A 16,054-nucleotide genomic window follows, 5' to 3' on the forward strand; every position below is an offset into this window, starting at 1 on the left:
CTGGGACCCTTCAGTCCGCAGGCCGACGCTCTATCCACTGAGCCAAACCGGTTAGGGCAATTAATTCCCCTTTAATGTACATGAATTTCGTGCACCGGGCTACTAGTGTATGTGTGTGTGTGTGTGTATATAAGCCTAGGTGACCAACCGTTTCACTGGTAGCTATGACACGCACTGACCACCAGGGGGCAGATGCTCAATGCACAGGCATGGAAACATGAAACAGACTGATAAATCTCAGAGAGAAGGGGGAAAGGGGAGGGCGGGAAGAAATTAACCAAAGATCATATATGCATACTAGGGGCCCGGTGCACGGATTGTGGGGACCGTGCCAAAACCAACAGTCCGACATCCCCCGAGGGGTCCCGGATTGCAAGAGGGTGCAGGCCAAACCGAGGGACCCCACCAGTGCACAAATCCATGCACTGGGCCTCTAGTGTACATAATAAAAGCCTAAGTAACCATTACAGTGGAACAACCAGAACGACCGGTTACTATGATGAGCACTGACCACCAGGGGGCAGATGCTCAATGCAGAGCTGCCCTTGGTGGTCAATGGACTCCCATAGGGGGAGCGTCACTCAGCTAGAAGCCAGGCTCTAGGCTGATGAGCGCAGCGATGGTGGCAGGAGCATCTCCCGCCTCTGCTAAGGATCAGTGAGCTGAGTGGTAAGGAGCAGCGAGCCGAGCAGTAAGGAGCAGGCAGGCGGTAAGGAGCGAGAGCTCCCAGACTGCGAGAGGGCGCTTGCCGGGCTGAGGGACCCCTCCAGTGCTCAAATTTCGTGCACCGGGCCTGTAGTATATATAAGATGGAAATGTGTAATAAATATATGGTTTAATATGTTTCTTCTCAGGTTTCCTGAGGGTTTTGGAAGCAAATGGCCTATAGTCTTGTTTGAGCTTTTCATCTGGAATTTCCCATTTCAGTTTAAGCTTCCTGGCCCTGAATGGCAAGGCAAGTCCAAGGCCTCATTTCACAGGAAAGAAGCTGTGGCCAGAGGAGGTGGCTGCCCAGCGCACACGGCTCCCCACGCGGTCTCCTCCACCAAGCTTCCCTGCTTCCAGCCGGAGCCAGGAGGGCCGTGCCCAGATGCCCAGAGCCGCGTTTTCAGAAACATGCCTGCCTCCGGCTGCGCTCAGCTGCACTCAGCCGGGAGGCTCCAGCAGAAGCACCGCAAACCAGATGCTGGCGCTCGAGCGGTGAGAGGTGCTGAGCTCTGCGCTCCGTGGAGTCTGAGTGCCTGGGGGGCCGGCTCCCTGTTCAGAGTGAATGGCACGGCTGGACCCTGGGAAGCTGGTCACTGGAGTTGGCGGCTTCAAAAGTCTTCCTGGGTCCAACAGCTCCCTGAGGCCTGGATGCCGCTTTAAAAGCAGGAAACACTTTGATTGACGTTTCCAAAGAGTTTTGTCTGTTACAAAAAGCAGAGGAACAGGGGGGGCTACAACCTACCCCTCCCCTCAGAGTCCAGCACTGAAACTGGTGTGTGGGCCTCAGGCCCGGGGAGCGCAAGGAGCACGGCCAGGTGGCTGCAGGAAGTCGGCGTCACAGCTCTCCAAGGCCGAGCCCCTTCCTTCCTTTCTTTCCCCACAGAGATGCTCTGAGACCCATTCCCACACCCGTCCAGCCTACGGTGCTGTGGCCGGGGGAGGCAAGCCAGGCGTTATTTCTGGTGACACCTGTTTGTGGCTATTGCTCATGGCGGAGGCCGAGGCACCTGCATAACCAGGCGGGCACTACACCAAGAGCAGCCCCTGAGAAGTGTGGGCACGGTGCTGCTGTTTCCAACAGAGGCCCCACTCCATTTCTTTATTTACTTTAAAAAATACATATTTTTATTGATTTCAGAGAGGAAGGGAGAGGGAGAGAGAGATAGAAAAATCAATGATGAGAGAGAATATTGATCGGCTGCCTCCTGCACACCCCATACTGGGCATCGAGTCCACAACCGGGCATGTGCCCTGACCGGGAATCGAACCATGACCTCCTGGTTCATAGGTCGACACTTAACCACTGGGCCATGCTGGCCGGGTGGAAAGGCCCCATTTTAAACAGAAAGCCAAATGCTCCATGGGCAAGATGAAGTCCCTTCAACGGTGCTGGTGAAAGCAGAGACATGGCTGAGCGTCCGTGACATGCCTGTCCTGCCCCTCCTCCAACCTTAGAGCCACCACTCACAGTGGGCTCTGCCTGTCCCTACCTCTCTCCGACCTTAGGGCCACCACTCACAGTGGGCCCTGCCTGTCCCTGCCTCTCCTCCAACCTCCAACCTCAGGACCCCACTCTCTGTGGGCCGTGCCTGCCTTGGATGAGGAAGCTGAAGCTCTACGGCTGGTGTGAGTCAGGATGGAACCCAGTCCTGTCAAACTGCAAAGCACATGTCCTGTTTGCTGTGCCTCCTTTTTCTTCTCTCTCTGCCTCCCCCTTGTCTTCATTCCTTCACAATTTATACTAGAAGCTTCTAATGCCTGATAAACATGGAAACACTTTATGCACACCTCCTGTACCATGCATGCTACAAAACACCATTTTTCTTTTTCTTTTTAAAAAATATATTTTATTGATTTTCTACAAAGAGGAAGGGAGAGGGATAGAGAGTTAGAAACATCGATGAGAGAGAAACATCTATCAGCTGCCTCCTGCACACTCCCCACTGGGTATGTGCCCACAACCAAGGTGCATGCCCTTGACCGGAATAGAACCTGGGACCTTTGAGTCCACAGACCGATGCTCTATCCACTGAGCCAAACCGGTTAGAACTCTTTTTTTTTAATTGTTGACATTATCAACAGATGACCCCACCCCCTCATTTTTCTTTATCTGCACAATTTTCAGAAGCATTCTGAGAGGCCAAATGGACCCGAGGAGTACCCAGTATTTTAGTTAACTGCCACTTAAGAACAGCTTTTAGTGTAATAGTTTGAAATTATTCACTAGGATATAAAATTGGGTAAGATCAAAGCCAGGGTTGAAAATCAACCAAAATGACTTCCAGCCTCAGGAGCCCACAACCCCGCTCCTGCCGGGGACACGGCGCACTGTGTCCAGCCCCACGCCCCGCAGCAAGGCTGGCAGAGCCGCACACGGGAGAGACCGGGCCTGTCCCTCGAAGAAAGGAACACGAGACCCATTCAGGTCATGAGCCAGCCCCGGCCAGGAAAGGCCCCTCCTACATTCGCCACGGGAGGCCTGCGGACTGCTCCCACACTGGCAGAGGGAGGGCAGCCATGACTGTGATATTACATTCATTCCAGGAACGTTATACCATTGAATGGGGACTCTCCCCTCCTACTTCTGGGGCAATGGGAGATACCTGCAATACCACCAATAATGACACCAACATGCCAACCAACCCACCACCTCTCCCTCTCACTTCTGAGCACAGCAACCCCATCGCGAGTTTCCTGAAGCAGAGAGATTTGAAAATCTCTAAAATTCTAGCTGGACACAAGTGTTCAATAATCCCCAAGTCAACACAGCTGCCTGGACAATGCAAATGTGTGTGCACCTGCGGCGCCTCAAACGCGGTGGGTGGTGAAGGCCAGCCTGCAGAGCACCGCACCAACTGGCGCTCGAGGAGGGCACACTGGGGAGCGCCAAGGCTCGCTGTGATGAATGAGCAGCGAGCGGGTGCGGCAGCACAGTTCTGTAAGGCTCAGGGAAGAGAGGAGATGATTCATGCTTTACCGGATCTTTCTCTCCCTGCACATCATCTGAACTACTGGTCACTGTGGACCTGTCTTGCCATGACCTGAGCGGTATTCTGGACTCTCATCCGCACACCCAGGGGTGCAGGGAGAGCTCACTGAGCAGGGAGAAGGGGCAGCAAGGACCAAGGGCACTGGCGCCCCGGCCAGCGTTTCCCAGGGGCCCTGTGGACGGGCCATGCGGACAGTCCAGGGGCGTGCGGCGACGCAGAGCAGCCCACCAGCTCTGGGCGACTAGTTCCCCTGCACTGAACCCATCCAGGGGGTGCGGCCCAGAGAAGAGGGCTGAGATCCAGTACTGACCAGGGAGGCAAGGAAACCACGGCAGGAAGGAACGCACATGCGGAGAGCGGGGCTGTGAGTCTTGCTGAGCTTTGGGCAACAGTCCTCAGCGCTCACGATGCAGCCCGACCCAGGACAGAAGGAAGGAGAATAACACGAACCCCCGAGGGCTTCATACGATCCCCTCCTTTTCCCAGTTCCCACGCAGCCGAATTGCAGGGATCATCAAAAGAATAACAGAGGAAAACGGACAACAGTCAACAAAGCATTCGACAAGGATGTGTCTTCAATTAGCTTCCTGAATAAAACCGACTGATCGCTGCCCTCCTTGATGAGGAGGGTGCTGGGTAGGGAGAGTCCTGTCTCTAACCCTGACACACTCACCTCCTGAAAACCCACTGAGCGGCACACTGCTGTCACCCCTCAACCAGGGAGTGGGGAAGGAAGGGGGAGAGCGAGGAGAAAGGAAGAAAAAAGAGAGGGAAGAAAAAAGAGGGGAAAGAGGAAAGAAGGGAGAGGGAAGCAGAAAAGAAAAACAGGCTGACCCTGGTCATCGTAGGGACTGAACGGGCTGTTACAAAGACGCCGCTGCTACGGGGCTGTGTGCTCCAAGGGTCACTGGGAGGAAAAAGCACCGGGAGGAGAAAAAGAAACTTGCTGATTCTTTCCCCAAAGGAGATGGTGGTTACTCACTGGAAATTATCTTTAACTTTCTTAGGATATAAATACTTCCGAGATATTTCTGAGTGAGAGCAAGTTCTGGGGAAAGGAAGTCTCGTATGTACAATAAGGTACCATTCCAAGCATCTCCGAACAGGCTCCGTCTCTCGGAGTGCTTAGGAGGAACCGGGTGAGACAGAACACCGCCCTCCCCGAGCCAAGGCCAGCTGAAGGGCGCTGGGAAGCCGACCCTGACCCTGACCACCCACGAACCTCCCCTTAGGAAGGCTGAGACGGGGGCAGAGCTCCGGAGGGGGAGTGCAGAGGCAGCCCACTTAGCTAGCGCCCTGGACAGAACCAAAGCAAACCCAACCGCCCACAGCATCTGCTGCTACAAGGCTCATCTGATTTGCCTCTGTTGCCTGGAAACACCAACACCGGGTGGAAACAGCCTCGCCAGAATCAGGAACCTATGCAAATGAGATGACATTTAAGCTTATTTCTTCATCTTCTTTTTGTGTATATTTTCCAATTGTTCTACAATGACCATGTATTACTTTTAATTAGGAAAAGTAATACTTATTAAAATATTAATGATGTCATTTATTGTCCTGTAGTTAGTAAGAATCTTAATAATTGTATGTTTCTATGTTGGAACAGACCCTGGGGTAGTGCCCTCTTGGTTTTCTTTTTCCCAAAAATATGTCTGAGGAAGAAGAGTAAAGACTTGACAATAGATGAGGGAAGGAAGCTGCAATTAAGAATGTGCTGGAAAGGCAGGCCGAGACCTTCACATTCCCCTCTGATAGGTCAGAGGTGCTGGGTTCTCTGAAATCTCGCAGCTCCTCTGGGACCCAAGCTGGCCCGAACGATCGCTTGAAGGCAGAGAAGTACGTTGGGGACTCCCAGGGCGAGGTAATAGGAATGACCACACTCCTGAAACCCCCTCTTGGGGAGCCTGGGCTTCGTATGTGGATGTCCGCCCGCCAAGGGCAGGGCTTGCTGAAAAGAGCCTGGTCAGCCCCCACTGTCCAGCTTCGAGCTGTGAGCGGCCCCAGGCAGGGCAAGGGCCGGGCAGAGGGGAGTCACGCCTCAGCTGCGGATTTGTGAGCACAAGAGGCGCCGGGGTCACGCCACACCACTGTGTTGTGGGGTAGTTTCTCAATCGGCTACAGTTAACTTCTGAGTTGAGGTTACTTCCCTTGCACTTCCCTTAACTTGTTCATCGGCTGCAAAAGGAGAACGGAAACCTTTTGTTCCTCAAGCAAATTACTTTGGAATTGCTTTGAAATTCCTTTCCTCTTCTGACCCTACTCATATTATCGCTTTAATCAGTTATTTCATCAAGTCTAGAAACTTCTGCTTATTTATTAAGAATTTTTAAAATGTGGCCCTACTCAATCTAATTAATGAAATAACTTCTCCTCTTACACACGAGCTACAGGCCCCGCTCAGGCCTAAGGCACGGGCTTTGCTCTCCATCCCGGAACAGAAGGTGGGAGAGCGGGCAGGAGGGGGTGGCCTTTCCACTGCAGCTCTGCGGCCGCCCGAGGGCACTCCCCTTCACTGTCACTCTTTCTCAGAACGACCTTGGCTGTGCTTACTGGTTTGTCTTTCCAGGTGAATTTTCACTTGTTTTAAGTTCAAGAATAAAGACATCTTATTGGGGTTTTCATTGGAATTGCATTAAATTTAGAGATTAATTTGGAATAATTTACTTTAAAAAAATGATTCTTCCTGTTTGGTCCCGTTGACGGAATTAAGGGTTGAGACCTGAAAAAGAAGCGGCCAAGCCCCGCTTACACCCGTGGTGAGGACCAGGCGTGAGTCCGAGGGAAGGGCAGAACAGCCTCTGTCCATGGAGCTCTCTAACGACAATGGCTGCCCCGTCTCAGGACCTGCAGGCGGACGCCACACAGCCCCTCCCTGGAGGCAGAACCCACAGGGCGTTGCCATCAGAAGAGTGGCTGCAGATGTATCTTTCCTGCTTCCTTCTCCTCCTCACAAACACTGGAGTCCCCCCACATTTCCTCCCTGGTCTGGTTTCGCTGCAACTGCCCCGAGCCCAACGCCTTCTAAACCGTCCAGTTAGGCCCACACCCATGCCAGCGCCCTCGCGCCGCCCACAGAGGATGAATGCTCAGCCTGGGGACGCGGGTCCTCCACAGCTGCCCAGCAGCCTCTGCGCCCCTCGGCCTGGCCCCAGGTCAGACCCAGGCCGCCCCCAGATTCTGGAAAAACACTCTTCTGCAATTGTCTCCGCCTGCTTTCCTCCACAGCCTTTCTGTTGAGTTGATGACCTCATTTTCACTATTTTCACTTGTCCTCTTGTCTTACTTTTTCTAAAAAAGGTCATGGTCCCATAACTCTCATCTTGCCTGACTTTTTCTAAAAAAGGTCATGTAGATATGCTGGTTCCACTTATCCTAGAATCATCCCATCACCCACTTTCTAGGCCCAGTAATCCGTTAGCACCCTAAACCCACCTTCTCCTAGCTGAGATGATCTATCTCTCACCAGTCACCCAAGGAAACAGGAAGGAAACTCCCGGGTCAGCTCTCCAGGCGGAAGGTGGAACCAATCATTGCTCAGTGGGCAACCACAGCTGCCAGCTTCCTCCAGGCCTCTGCGCGGTGCCCAGGGGCAGACACCGTCATGCAGCCTGGTCCCTGGCATGGGCTCACCACACACAGTGGAGCAGGCGGGGCAAGACAAGCCTGAGTCTGGAACGTGGAGGCCTGAAAACACTGCAAAGTCTGTTTTTTGTTTCCTTTGAGCTGATCATCTGATTGAATACAGCCTTGGCAGCTGAGAGGCAAGTCCCTCTGGGGAGGAAGAGACGGAGTTGCCTAGCGCCCCCTCCCCGGCCCTCCGCCTGCCCCCGCAGCAGCTGTGACTGCGCCTTCAGGCAGGGCCCCACTCTCTGGCTTTCAGTCTCCTCATCTAATGAAGCAGCTGTGAGTAGGAGTGGTTTTGAAATGAGCAGCGGGGAACCTGTCTTCCAACCACAGCGTCTGCGGAGCTTTTGCTAGAGTTTGAAAACCACAAGATACAATGATTTTTTGCACTCTTTCATATAAGCCTTACCCTGCATCGTCTGATACAATAGCCACTAGCCACACGTAGCTATTAAAATTAGCTTAAATTCAGTAAAATTTAAACTTCAGTAAGTCGCCTTATACGTGCTTAGGAGCCACACGTGGCTAGGGGCCACCACATGGGACAGCACGACTCTGCGCGAACACACACACACACACACACACACACACACACACTTCCTTCCTCTTTTTATGCAAACGGCAGCACGCACCCTGCTTTCTGCCTCCACTTACTAAGATCTAATGAGATAGGACCTTCACAACACACAGAACAAGTGAAGCTCAGAGACTAAGAGATGGATTATGAAACCAGACAGATAGACCCTGGCGATCACTTACTAGTTGTACCAGTGTGATCGTTGACGTACCCTCTTCATGCCATGGTTTCCTCGCCCTTACAGTGGGCATGGAGCAGGCCCCTCCCAGGACTGCAGTGCACATACACGCGCAAGTCACATGGGAAGCATCTGGAGCAGCACCTATCATATGGTGAATAGTCAAGAGATACTAGCTCATTTTTCACCATCAGCTACTTCGCTCTCTTCTAATGGTCACGTAAAGGTCATCACAGAATGGATACAACGGGCTCCTACGCTGTTTCCAGTCTTCTGTAATGACTCTGCACACACGTGGGATGGATTACGCTAGATTCTACCAAACTGCCCTCGAAGAGTCCCCCACCTTGTACGTTAGACACCCCACCCCGCAACATGATGGCTGCTCACTCCCTACACACTCCTAGGAGGATCCACAGAGTTCAGAGGACTGCATGGTTCTTTTCCACGCTCTGATGCTCCAGCATTCCAGCTGGAATATTTTTAGTAAGGGAGAATCTGTTTTAAGGGAAACAGCGCTTCCATATTTTTGGATGTGCTTACTACAAAAATAATACTGCAAGGGGCCAGACACAGAATGCTGGGGAACCAGCTAGAACTGTAAGAAATATGAGCCATGCTCTGTTAGTAGGATTGGTTTATTCTGATTAAAGAAGGCACGTTCTACCCTGGCTGCAGCTGCCCTGGAGGCGCAGCCTTCCCCCATTTGGAGCTGCCTGTCCTCATGGAAAGAGAACGACTGAGCTGCAGAAACCAGAGTCGCCAGCCCTTTGAAGGTCCCTAGTCCGTTTTGCACACCCGCAGGCCTTTGCAGACCTCCAGCCTGCTCACCTGTTCATCGTCCATGTGGCACTACCGGTTGGCTATTTCCCCTGGAACCCCGGCCCCTGCATATCACTAAGCCCTGTGAAGACCCCAGCCTTTTCATATCTGTACACTGCCCTTTGCCATATAAGCAGCTGGCTAACCGAGGGCTGCAGAGCAGATTTCTGTGGCTAACCTGCTGCTCTCCCATACTGCCAGCAATATTGGAATAAATGCTCATATATTATTCAATCCTGTCTCTGCTTAATTGGCTCGAGTAGTGACAGGCAGTACGGACCCACTGTTTGTCCAGTTACAACACATGAAAACTAAATAATTTGTTCTACAGAATTTAGTTCCAAGACCAAGTTTAATTTATGCTGGACAGACAATCTTCACCTCCCACTTCCCAGAAGGACAGGACTCAGTCTCTGAAGTCATACATCTGTGGCTAGATAATGCCTTTTCCCAGATGAACATTTCATGAATAAGAGAACAGCAAAAACCCCTGCAGACGCTCCCAGGCTGTGACTGCTTACATAGCCCTCATGCTGTCCTGGGGGAACTCCGGGCCCAGCGCCCCAGGGGAAGGGAGAGGGGCTTGGCGGTGGAGGCGCCACACTGCAGCCAGCGGCTGGCCACTGGCCAATGGCCCGGAGAGGGAGGGAGGGGGCTCGGAGTCGGGGAGAAGACAAAGCTCTGACATCAGCCTCAGGAGAAACACTCTCACCGGCTCCATGTGGAAACCTGCTTTTACTTCCTGAAGCTGGCAGGACACCTAACACTCTACACACATGAAAAGTGTGCCCTGGCCACATGGGGATGCGGATGTCTCCTTTAAATAGTCATTTCGAGGCAGAAGATTTCGCTAACTCGTGTCAAGACCTGTAAGTGCAGTCTGTTCTCTCTAAAGCTCGCCAGGTCCCGCCCTCAGTTCCCCAGCGTTTCCTTAGAATTCAGCAGGCAGTGACTCCGTCTGCCTCCAGGGTGGCTGGGCTGAGCCCTCATGCGGGATTCTGTGCTGGGGTCCAACCCCAGCAGGTCCAGGGGTCCCCAAAGGTGTGGATGGAGTCGGCGAAGAGGGAAAGACTCGGAGGCAGCATTCAGTTGATCAGCATGGTTGGGTTCTCTTGCCTGGTTCTATTGCCAGGTTCTGTAGGTGTTCTGTCCAGGTTCTCTCGCTAGGCTCTCCAGCCAGGTTCTGTCTCTTACATTCTTTACATGAATGTCAGTTTCCCTTTTCCTTGTCATGTTTGTAGTTAAAGTGATTAACTACCCGCCTGGCACTTGGTTAAGGGGTTTTATTCCCTCCCTAACATCAGGGAAAAATCCCTACCTGGGGAAACAACCTTTCTCGGAGAGGTGACCTTGGTTAAAACACATAGTGCTAAGGGGAGCAAACATATTAAGAACGGTATGCTATATACACCAGGTCCCTTGAAACATATGCTGTGCAGATGTTTCTTTCCTGCAGCGACTGTGTCAAGCAGCAAGGATGGACTGGCTTCCGGCAATTCTGGTCTTCTCAGATGTGCCCAGCGCTGGGCCTCTGACCAACAGCCACTCCTTCAGGGCAAGGGGGTGGGGTCCCTGCTGTCCTGCTCAGCCTATGCCCAGCCTCAATTCCAACCTGCTCCCTGCCTGTTACCCTCTTACCTCCGGTTCTTCAGCACCTACTTTATGACTTAAAGAACTCTGGAGCCCCGTCCTGGGTGAGCAAACACTCTCCCTTTGCTTCAGGGCACGGAGGGTTTGCTCTCCCAGGCCTTCCTGTAGTGGTGCTGGGGTCGGGTGGAGGGGACTGCCTTCTACACCTCTGAGACAGAGAGGAAAAACAGAGCAGCTACCTTCCCCTGTGAGAAAGGAGACCCTCCCACAGTCTGCAAACATGGGTCTAGTTCAGTCTGCAGGGCCGTGCGACGTTTCAAAGCCACGGTGGTGAGTGATCTGCAGAGCTGTGCTTCTGGGAGACTGGGGCGGCCCTGCTGTAAGTTCACCCAGGAGGACCCACAAGGGTGTTGAATGGGAAGGAACTACAGCACAGATGGACCGCAAGGACGCGGTGCTAAGTGAAATAGGCTGGACACAGGAGGCCAGGTGCTGTGTGACTCCACTCAGATGAGGTCCCTGGAATCAGTACATTCACAGAAGTGAAGCAGAAGGGAAGGTGCCTGGGCTGGGGGCAGGGGGCGGCAGTGGTATGCTGAATGGGGACAGAGTTTCAGCCTGAGGAGATGGAAAGGTTCTGGAGACGGAGGGAGGTGAAGATACTAATGCCACTGACATTAATTCCACCCGCTTCTTTAGCCCTACATGTTAAAACTTTGATTTTGATGGAAAATGAATACTCCAATTTGATAAGAACTGACTGTAGCTTTAAACTTCACATGATCACCCATCTGCCACTCAGATTCTTAGGCAAGGATGTCTGAGCTTCCCCACCTTCAACCACATGCCTCACCAGGTAGGTGAGGAAGTCAGGAAAAAGAAAACCGTTATAAAAGTATACTAAAAAATTGCCCTAACCAGTTTGGCTCAGTGGATAGAGCGTCGGCCTGCGGATGGAAGGGTCCCGGGTTCGATTCCGGTCAAGGGCATGTACCTTGGTTGTGGGCACATCCCCAGTGGGGAGTGTGCAGGAGGCAGCTGATCGATGTTCCTCTCTCATCGATGCTTCTAAATCTCTATCTCTCCCCCTTCCTCTCTGTAAAAAAATCAATAAAATATATTTAAAAATGTTTAAAAAAAGTATACTAAAAAATAAGATAGCTGAAATAAGCCAAAATATACACTAATAAGCTACAAGAAATGTGAATGGCTAAATCCTGTTAGAGGAATTTTCAGGTTACACATAAAGCTAAACTATAAGAAGCACACCTACAGCAAGCAACGCAGGAAAGACTGAATAAAGTGTAACGATACGTCACGCGATAAAAGCTGGACAGAAATGGACAGTGATATCAGTATAAACATGTACACTTTTAGTCAAATGGTTTAACTGATATAAAAGGTAAAACCTACCAAGAAAATGTAAGAGCCACAAACCCTTAAGTCTGGTTTCAAAATATCTAGAGCAAAAACTCTTTGAAATGAAATGTTTTGACAAAAAACACAATCAAAGGAGGAGACTTCAATGCACCTCACTCGGATGTCAATGGAACAGCTGGCCACACACTGACGTGCCCTCTCGGGCCCAGTGGGCCTCACCGACACCGCCGGCGGTCTGGGTCATACATGCTGGGTCCCGGGACACCAAGTGGGACCCGCTTTCCCTCCGTGTAACTAGGAGGTCCTTGCAAAGACTTATCCATACAAAGGGCATGCGGTTCAAGGAAAATGTAAGCCGTCACTTCTAGGTAACAGGAAAATTGAAACTTTCATTTTTTAAAAATATGTTTTTGTTGATTTCAGACAGGAAGAGAAAGGGAGAGATAGAAACATCAATGTTGAGAGAGAATCACTGATCGGCTGCCTCCTGCATGCCCCCTACTGGGGATCAAGCCCACAACCTGGGCATGTGCCCTGACTGGGAATCGAACTGTGACCTCCTGGTTCATGAGTTGATGCTCAACCATTGAGCCACACTGGCCAGGCAAAATAGAAACTTCTAAAGGAGAGGTTCCCCAACTTCTCCCAGGCAAAATTCCAGGGAAGTCCAGGCTGCCCTTTGTCAGGGGCAGCGTCAGAGTCTTGTGCCCCAGAGTGTGACAGGCACCTCCTGGCAGAGAGCCGATGCCCCACGCATGCTGGAGAAGGCGGCAAACACAACTGAACTTTTTTTGCTATGTCCACGTGATAGGGTTTGTTTGGTTGGGTTTTTTTTTGCTTGCTAACATTATAACCAAAAAAAGTCAGGTCTTATTAACACAAAACTTCGTTCACACCTAAACCAAGCAAAAGCAAGTCCCTTCATTACTAGCAGAGACTCCCCCAGGAGTAATATGCCATACTAGATAGCACGTACGACGACTAAGTTGGAATCTGCCCCCAGGAATCTAAGAATGGTTCCTCAACGAGGAAATTAACATATAATGTAATACATACATAGTTCATAAATGGGTTATGAGAGAAAATACCTTATGGATTGCTCAACAAATGCCAAAAGGAATCTGATACGACTGTCCTATTTCTGGATTAAAAAATAAATGTATATCTATATATTCTATATAATAAAAGGCTAATATTCCCTAGCTGGTTTGGCTCAGTGCATAAAGTGTTGGCCTGAGCACTGAAGTTCGATTCCAGTCAGGGGCACATGCTTGGGTTGTGGGCTCAATCCCCAGTGGGAGACATGTAAGAAACAGCCGATCAATGATTCTCTCTCATCACTGATATTTCTAGATTTCTCTCCCTCTCCCTTCCTCTCTGAATCAATAAAGATTCAGAATATTCAGGAGAAGTTGGGGAATACTTATATATTTTTAAACAGGCTAATATACAAATAGACCGAACGGTGGAACAACCAAACAACTGGTCACTATGACGTGTGCTGACCACCAGGGGGAACTTGTGGAACATGGCAGGCATCAGCAGCAGGTGGCAGAGCATGGAACATGGCGGGCATCAGCCACTGTGGGATGGGGGAGCAGGTGAACAGGGGCGCCAGACCAAGGCGGGGCAATAGTCGCTGTCATCTGGGCAAGCCTCTGGTGGTTACTGAAAATTCTTTGCTCCAGTGCACCATGGTCCTGCCCTGTGCTGGAGCTGGTCCTGATTGCTCAGCGCTGTCAATGGGTGTGAGCTGCAGCTGCCAGCCCCGATCGCCCCTGAGGGCTTCTCCACCTCCCCCTGCTCCTGAGGAGTGATGGGGCAGCCGCTGCCATTTGCACCCACTGACAGCGCCAGCCTCACTCGCACCCGCTGCTGGCACCGGCCCCAATCGCTCCACACCGTCAGTGGATGCGAGTGGGGCCAGCAGTACATATATATTTAAATCCTCACTCAAGGATATGTTTTTTTTTAATATTTTTTTTATTGATTTCAGAGAGGAAGAGAAAGGGAGAGATAGAAACATCAATGATGAGAGAGAATCATTGATTGGCCTCTTTCTGCAAGTCCCACACTGGGGATGGAACCCAGGCATGTGCCCTTGACCGGAATCAAACCTGGGACCCTTCAGTCCGCAGAACGATGCTGTATCCACTGAGCCAAACTGGCTAGGGCAAGGCTATGTTTCTTATTGGTATTTTTGTTGTTGTTGTTTTCTTTTTTAGAAAGAAAGGAAGAGAGAGAGAGAGAGAGAAAGAAAGAGAGAGAGAGAGAGAGAGAGAGAGAAACATTGATGTGAGAGAGAAACATTGATTGGTTGCTTCCCATATGCACCCCAACTTGGGATCAAACCTGAAATGCCCTGACTGGAATTGAACTTGCTACCTTTTGGTGTGTGGGATGACACTCCACCTGGTCTGGGCTTAGAGTTAATACGTTTAAGGTCTAACAAATTTTGAGACTTCCAGGTAAAGTTGGCAGATTGGCTCAGTTGGTTGGAGTGTCATCCTGTACACCAAAAGCTTGATTCCTGGTCAGGGCTAAAGCTAGGCTGTGGGTTTGATACTGCTGGAGTGCACACGGGAGGCAACCAATCGATGTATCTCTCTAACGCCCCCCCCCGCCCCTCGCGTGCGCTCTCTCTTCTTCTTCTTTCTCTCTAAAAGTCAAAACCATATCCTCAGTGAGGATTAAAAAAGGATTTTGACATGTGCTATGACATGGATGAACCTTGAGGGCATTATGTTCAGTGAAATAAGCAAGTCACAAAAGGACAAATACTGTATGACTCCATATATATGAGGTGCCTAAAGTAGTCAACTTCATAGAAAGAGAAAGTAGAATGGTGGTTGTCAAGGAAACGGGGAGTTGTTGCTTAATGGGTACAGTTTCAGTTTTGCAAGAGGAGAAAGTTCTGGAGATTGTTGCAAAAGAATGTGAGTATCCTTAGAACTAGTGCATTGTACACTTAAAAATGGTTAAGATGGTACATTTGTTATGCTTATTTTACCACAATTAAAGATTTAAAAATTAAAATGATACAAGAACAGGATGGCAGAAATAAAACATTTAATAGATTTGGGAAGATGAAGTTAAGGAAGTGTCTTAAACAAAACTGCAAAACAAAGAAATGGAAAAAAGTTGAAAGGAGATATAATTAGAGGACCAGGCTAGGAGGAGTTCCGGAAAGAAAATAGTAGAAATTACCAACAAAATCATTTAAGAAAACTAAGTCATGAGTTATCTTATTGAGGAGGTGCAGCGAGGGCCTGGTGGACGAGGCCCATCCCCCTGGAGTTTTAGAATGTGGACCAGCCAGGGTCACCTGCAAGCCCCTGGAGACAACACATTACACACAAAGGACTGGGATGATTCTGTTGTTGCTGCCACACTGGAAACTAAAAGACAATGGGGCAATGCCTACAAAATTATAAAGGAAAGTACTTTATGGCCTAAAACATTTTATCCAATGAGTCTATCAATTGTCAGAGTAAATAAAGATACAAAGTCATAAACTTTTATCTTCCATGAGTCCTTTCTCAGGAAGATACTGGAGGAACCAAAACAAGAAAGGAAAGAATAGGACACGGGACACAGGATCAAAGACAGCGAGAGACAGAGGCATAAAGGGACATCCCAGCACCAGCCGAGCACCAGCCCAAGGGCAGCTGAGCTGGAGAGACTGCCTCCCAGTGATACTGGTGCCCTGCGTAAACCACGCACTGTGCCACCCAGTCAGGCCCAGTGTGCCGCTCTCATCGTGTTGGGAGTGGTGGACACTCTCCTAAAACCCAAGTTAGCAGATGCCAATCAAGGCCAAAGCTGAAAACAGCCTCTGTGAGGGCAGCCATCTCAGGCCTGTCACTCTCCTGTAGAGAGAGAAGCTGCCAACAGCCTGAGTCCTGTGTTCTAGACCAAGCATGTCAAACTCGCGGCCCATGGCCAACATAATGGTATGTAAGAAACATCTTAATAAAAATTTCATAACTTGCCCTAACCCATTTGGCTCAGTGGATGGAGCGTCGGCCTGCGGACTCAAGGGTCCCAGGTTCAATTCCGGTCAAGGGCATGTACCTTGGTTGCGGGCACAATTAGGAGGTGTGCAGGAGGCAGCTGCAGCTGATCGATGTTTCTCTCTCATTGATGTTTCTAACTCTCTATCCCTCTCCCTCTCTGTGTAAA

General features: G+C 50.5%; 1 protein-coding gene across 10 annotated transcripts in view; it reads right to left on the reverse strand.

Annotated features, from left to right (window-relative positions):
- The window catches only part of SPECC1 (sperm antigen with calponin homology and coiled-coil domains 1), a 273,056-nt gene that overhangs the window by 19,653 nt on the left and 237,349 nt on the right, over positions 1 to 16,054 (reverse strand). Inside the window, exon 14 of one of the 10 annotated variants that reach the window (XM_015558368.1) lies at positions 8,138 to 8,224. The exons of the other annotated variants lie outside the window; for them this stretch is intronic. Within the exon in view, the coding sequence (XP_015413854.1) occupies positions 8,198 to 8,224 (27 nt within the window). The 3' untranslated portion in view covers positions 8,138 to 8,197. Of the gene's footprint in view, positions 1 to 8,137; positions 8,225 to 16,054 lie in introns of those variants that run through there. 10 annotated transcript variants of the gene reach the window in all.

This window comes from Myotis davidii, unplaced genomic scaffold (genome assembly GCF_000327345.1).
Source record: "Myotis davidii unplaced genomic scaffold, ASM32734v1 scaffold129, whole genome shotgun sequence".
Lineage (NCBI taxonomy): Eukaryota > Metazoa > Chordata > Mammalia > Chiroptera > Vespertilionidae > Myotis > Myotis davidii.